Source organism: Fulmarus glacialis, unplaced genomic scaffold (assembly GCF_000690835.1).
Source record: "Fulmarus glacialis isolate BGI_N327 unplaced genomic scaffold, ASM69083v1 scaffold10143, whole genome shotgun sequence".
In the NCBI taxonomy this organism is placed as follows: Eukaryota; Metazoa; Chordata; class Aves; order Procellariiformes; family Procellariidae; genus Fulmarus; species Fulmarus glacialis.
In genome coordinates this window covers 4293-10442 of record NW_009203561.1, presented here as the reverse complement: position 1 = coordinate 10442, position 6150 = coordinate 4293, and the positions used below count along the sequence as shown (strand labels likewise).

The 6150-nt window shown below is 33.4% G+C and overlaps 1 protein-coding gene across 1 annotated transcript in view; it reads right to left on the bottom strand.

Annotated features, from left to right (window-relative positions):
• LOC104074533 (protein SCAF8-like) overlaps nt 1–5431 on the bottom strand; it is a gene marked incomplete at its 5' end in the record, with an annotated part of 17558 nt that extends 12127 nt beyond the window's left edge. The window contains 5 exon segments of the mRNA XM_009574681.1: nt 972–1165; nt 1654–1766; nt 1923–2054; nt 4808–4925; nt 5352–5431. Of these exon segments, the coding sequence (XP_009572976.1) occupies nt 972–1165; nt 1654–1766; nt 1923–2054; nt 4808–4925; nt 5352–5431 (637 nt within the window).
• Nucleotides 5432–6150: the final 719 nt, after the last annotated feature.

Below are 6150 nucleotides of genomic sequence, written 5' to 3'. Positions count from 1 at the left end.
CCCTCTTTCCTTTGCAAAAATGAATTTTGAACTGCTTAACTTGTCAGATGGACGATACAGTTTTAAAACACAAAATAAATGCAAAACTACACCAGAAACTGTGTATAAACTATGTAAACAAAATTAAATTCAGGAACACAAGTTTATTACAAAAATAAATTAAGTACAATTGTGCATCCCAAGAATCCAGAGTCCTGCTAACAGCAGCAATGGGATATACTGATACAGTAGCAGATGACTACACCCAATTTTATTGTTTCTAGCGTTCATCTCAAAATACATTTCCTTTGATTTACGCAACTGTGTGGAGAAAGTTCTCCTTCTCCCTGATACCTTCCTTCTTTTTGGTATGTAAATTCTCTGTAGAAACGACAGTAATGCACAGCAGCACTCTGCAGAAGCTGAAATCCAGTTGTTTTTTTGATACCTTCTTAAGATACTACCATTATGGTCTATCTTATGATAGCAAATCACTTGTTTCACATTTCTACCAGCCTTGGCTTTATGTTCCTGTGAAAACCTATTTAAAAAGCACTCTAGAAGTTTAACAAAACTGGCCTCTAAGATATTCAGCAAAGTGTCCAAAGTGTGTACCACGTACTTAAATGTCTTATCAGCATACCAATTTTCAGATCAAGTGCTGATCATCTTCAAATGCCCCATAGAAGACAGCATTAAAGAGAAAGCAGACTGTAACTTAGGGATAGCCCTTGCTGCTCTCTGTTCAGAAGTAAAATCATTGGTGCAACAGTATGAGTAAAATCATCAGTAGAACAGTATGATACTTGCTTTCCTCTAAGATGAAATGATGTACCTGTCTAAGTTGTAAGAAACATCAGAAATGAAACTTACAAAAAAAGATTATGGTTACTGTATTTTGTAACAAGCTAAATCTTGTTCTTTCAATGAAAAACAAAGCCTTTTTTCCCTTTAATACTACATTATTAAAACCGTAAGCAGCTGCCACTTACCACTTAGTGTTTTTGACCGTATAGGAGGCAATCCCTTTTTCTGACGTTCTTTTTCCCTTTCCCTAGCCCTTCGTTCACTGGAATATGACCGAGATGACTTTCTCTTCCTTTCTCTTGATCTTGAACGTGAACGTTTTCTGTGTTTACGCTTACGAGAACCAGACCGTGATCTAGACCTTCGTTTTCTTGGTGACCTACAAAATACTTAATTTCAGTATGCTGTGTTAAAAAAACCAAAAATTCTAATTTAGAAACTTTAAGCATGATACAGACATTTCTGTTATATTCACTCAAACTGCTTCAGGAAATAAACTTAATGCCATTAGCGTGAGAGTGTGAGGAAGAGAACATAGAACTTGAGCTTAAAACAAAACAAAACACATTCAGGGAGTTCCATAACAGTGTCTATTTTTCTGGCATAGAAAACCTGACCAGCTGCTAGTGTTAGTTATTTCTGTTACCTGAACAGGTCTTAAAAAATTTAAAGTAGACCATAGATATGCAAAATGAACTGTCATACAGAAAGTCTGCATCTAACACAAATATTAAATGAACACTTTTTTTTCATTGCCAAAAACTGCTCATGACAATTTTGGAAAATACTGAATTGAGAATGATAATCGCAAACTGCAACTTTGTTTCAGAAAACCTTAATTTACTTAATACAAGTTAATTATGAAACCTTGAACGAGATCTTGAACGAGTTCTTGATCTTGAACGAACAGCTGATTTCTTTTCTTCTTGTTCAAAAATCTCTTCTTCAGCAACATCCTGCCCTTCATCTATATCCATGTCCTGAGGTCAGACATAACAGATGTTCAATCACATTTAATAAACATACTCACAATATGTACGACTATATGAAAGCATACATCTATATTACCCATTTTGAAATCATGTTAGTATGTGTTTTCCTTTGAACTTCTGTAATCAAATTGAAAATAGTTTTACCTGTTGTTGAATATCCATTGAATCATCCACATTTGTTTCCACTTCTAAAAACTGCTGCTGACTACTCCCTTGTGATGGTGAGGCAGAGTGCTCTGAACCAAAATTTCCTTCTTGATTCTCCTCAGGGCTTGCCTAAATAACAAATAATAATATATCATAAAAAGCCTCATAATTCAAAACGCTTACTGTGTCAAAATGTAACACTACATGAAACAATTGTTCAAATATCTCTGAAAAACTATTTATCAAGTTTCTCTTACTTTCCCACTTCCCATTAATGTGAAAGCTGAACTAGATTCCATTCCCCTTTTTGTATCATCCTTAAATACAAAACTTTGAAATAATTAATATTCCTGACTATAAAAAAATTACTACTTATTTGCTGAATCAAAAAACCAAAGTACACTATTTGTTGCTTAACTTGGCTGGCTTGAAAACAAAAACTCACAGGACAAACAATAGTGATGGCAGCCATATGTACAGTGACACTGAAAGATAGCCATTGGTCACCTATGAACATGCATTAATAAATTATATTTTGTTATTAATATAATGAAAATATTTGCAATACCAATTGAACTAGTTAAAAAATTTACATTTAACTCCAAACTTTCTCACAGTGTGTGATTTAAGACAAGTAATTACTACAAGATAAAGGAGGGCGTTGTGTCATTTATGTCAGCATGTCAATTCGGAGACCTAACAAAAGAAGCAATTCTGAAAAAACACAAAAATTAAAAAATGTAAAATACTAAATGCATTGTTGATTTTCTAGAGGAAAAACTATGATGGCCTGTACATTGGATTGAAAGTACAGATTTGGAATAAATATCTGTAGGATATGAAAGAAATTCAAGAAATACAGGAAATGCAATGAAAATACTCAGAAATGCTGTCAGGATAACTTTGAAAAGTAATTTTAAACCTATAATCCAGCATTGCAGGTAAACATTTCAGTGTTTCTCATTACATTTTCACTTTAATTAAATTAATGCTAAATATTCTATCTGACAGGAAAATGATAGAAAGTTAGCAGAATGACATGTAGTACCAAGGGTTTTTTTGTTTTATCTTTATATTTTTAAACAGCTTATAATGACAGTTTGCAGAAAAACAAAAAAATTCTACTATAATTCAGTTAATGCATTTTCCTTCTAACATTATCTGTTTTGTCTCATTTTCCTTTTATTTAATTATTCTTCAGCAATCTGTTTCTTGATATCAATTCCTACATTTCTTGTTGCTCCTTCTGTCTCTGTCTTCTATCCTCTCCTCCTCTCCCTCTGCTCCTAATTAGATGCTTAATAATTTTGTTTTGTGCTTTATCTTTCCTCATCTTTCCCTTAATCTTTCTCACTGATGCTTAAACATGGAATTTAAGAAAATTTTCCTCATAACATGCTGCAGTCATTACAGAGTAGTTCCAGCAGAAGTTTGTATCTTTCAGCTACTATCAAGGTGAAAATAAAACTTCCTCTCCATACTGACTAGACAAGAAACTGAACGGACCTGAAGGGAAACAACTTCTGGAAGAGCACTTGGAATAGAAGATCAAATAATAAGGGGTGAGTCATATGAACATTCTACCCATAAATGTACTGTAACTTAATTTCATAAATAAAATTAATTTAAACTCTAATTCTGCTTATTTTACAATAAGGTAGGCATTCAGCATTTTTATTTTCAAATTAGATAGTTACTTTTAGATACATCACATCAAAAGCTCCTAAAACAGATGCACTCTTTAAAGTTATATTCCTTTACAACATTTTTTAGTGTTTAAAGCCAGAAATTGCTAGAAACCCACCAACATCAAAAACTGTTTAGTCTGTAGCTTTGTCATACAAATTTTCTCAGTTACTACACTTAAATGAGAAATGAAAATAAAACATAATAAAAGAAGTAGAATAAGAAAATAATATCTAGTAAAAATTAAATCACTATTTTTCTAAAAAATTAAAAACTCAAAGTCACAAATTCAAAACTTAAATGACATTCTTGATTGAAAGCTGAGTGACTGCACCTTTGCACAGAAATGGTCAGCAGATGTTTGTTAAGTTTGTGGTCCCTTAGATTTTCTTTCAATCTAAGATTTCTATTTTACTGTGAAACTAGATCCAAATACTTCACAGAAAGTCCACTTTATATCTGGTCAGTATCAAGACAGAATAAACTTTTGGGTTTTTTTCTAATGGGATCGGGAATTGGGATCAGGAGGGGAAAAGAGCAGCTAAATACCGAGGACTATCCTCAGGAGAAATAAGCCAATTTACTTCAATGTAGAGTAGAGAGGACCCAATTCACATAGCTAAGAAGGAATCTTGGGTTTTCTCAAGCATCAGTTCTTAATTAATCATTTATCAGGAAATACGTGACCCTATTCTTTAGCTCAGATTCTTCGACAGAATGAGACATACTTTAGCCAAGACTTAGAGCTTGGTAGGGGAAGTTAAAGTTACCTACAATCTCTATTCTGTCTTCTTGATGGTTCTGCAGCAGCAGCTTGCATGCTGCTCTCCTTTCACAGACAGGAGCATAATCACCTCAGTGCTCACCTTCTTCTTTCTGACAGCAGGGAAAAAGCTTTTTTTCCCCCCATATAAAGAGCTGAACAACCAAAGCAGAGTCAGTCTGTAACTCAGCTAAAGGGTACTCTTTCCTAAGAGAAGCAAAAGGTACACCCCACACATTTGGTTGTATTTTTTTTCTGTTTTAAGCACTTTCTTCCACTTACTCTGCAAGCTTCTGTTAGATGATCAGCTAGTGACAAAGACCTTCATTATAAAAGAAGTGTCAGTAACAAGACAATTTTTTTGTTCTGGAGTATGAATTTTTTATCAGTGAAGAACATAATTATTATGACAGCCACAAGATGGGGTTCTTACCTTTTGAGGCTGCTGTTGCTCCAGAAGCTGTTGTCTGAGATGTTCTAAATTTTGTTGCTGTAGCTGTTCAGCTAGTTGGTGAAAAAGTGAGTTGTTCACAGATTCTGGTACTAAAGGCCTAAAACGAAATAATTTAAATAAAAAAAACACAACAGTTTTTTTCTTGGTTTAAACTGCTGGTAAACAGGTCTTCACAATTGAGTTTCAAGTTTAACTAAAAACGTAAAAATAATGAAGACAATGTAGCTAGTTCCACCTTCTGTTATCATCATTATCACATTAACACTATGAATATAACTAACAAAGCAAAGAACGTGCTAACCTTAAGATGAAGTCAACGAAACTTCTGGCACGCAGACTTGTATTAAATATTTTAAAATTGTGTATGTTTCATTAATTTAGTAAACTATCTTTTCTCTTCCTACTGCTTTAGCATACTTATGCTCTTAAAGAAACAACATTTTCTTTACTATCTAATCCTAATGTTCAACTAGTGTCAGGCAAATTTTAACATTTTTCCATAAGAAACATAGCTTGATCTTACAGTTGGGAAGTGGGAGTTTCCTTTTTAGGCTCTTCATTTTGTTCAGATTCTTCCCCAAAGTCAAACCTGTCCATCAGCTTCTAGGAGAAAGCAAAATAAGCATTACTGAGTACTCCTTATATGTTCCTTTATGTATATTTAGTTTTCAAAAGAAAAATGCTCTTATTTCTCAACTTAAAAAAACCAAAAGGTTTGGCAAATAACCTGAATAGAAAATTAAACATCATACTGCTATTGCTACCAAACTCTAGAATGTATCAAATACCAAATTTTGTCCACGGCTTTCTTTTCCTTGGCTGCTGTTACAAGTACAGCCACATGTTCTTTCCATAGTAAATAACAGCTAGTTTGAAGGAAGGATTAAATAAAGATTAATTTTATGTAATGGTACCTTTAATTAGAAGAAATTACTATGAAGAGGCCAACTATTCAATCCTTTGGCAATCAGCAAACTGCTCTGCTCATATCAAGAGAAGACCTACAGCTTGATTACTTCGCAAAGAATTACTGTATTTTCACACACACGTGTCATTTAGACAACCTGAATTCCTTCAAATATACTGCTCCTTGAAAACAACTTCTCAAATAGTCTGAAAAAAATCAAAGCAAGCAGTTATCATGTAAGAGGAATAAGCCTCCAGAGGGATAAAAAGAAAGGTATCTGACAGGGAGAAAGAAAAACTTGGATAAACTTCCTGTTTTATCTGTAAAGATGTCTATGCTGTAATTCTGCTGAACAAAAAAAGTCTGTTTTGTTTATTGATTTTTAAACAGCCCAGAAGCATTTCAACAGCATTTG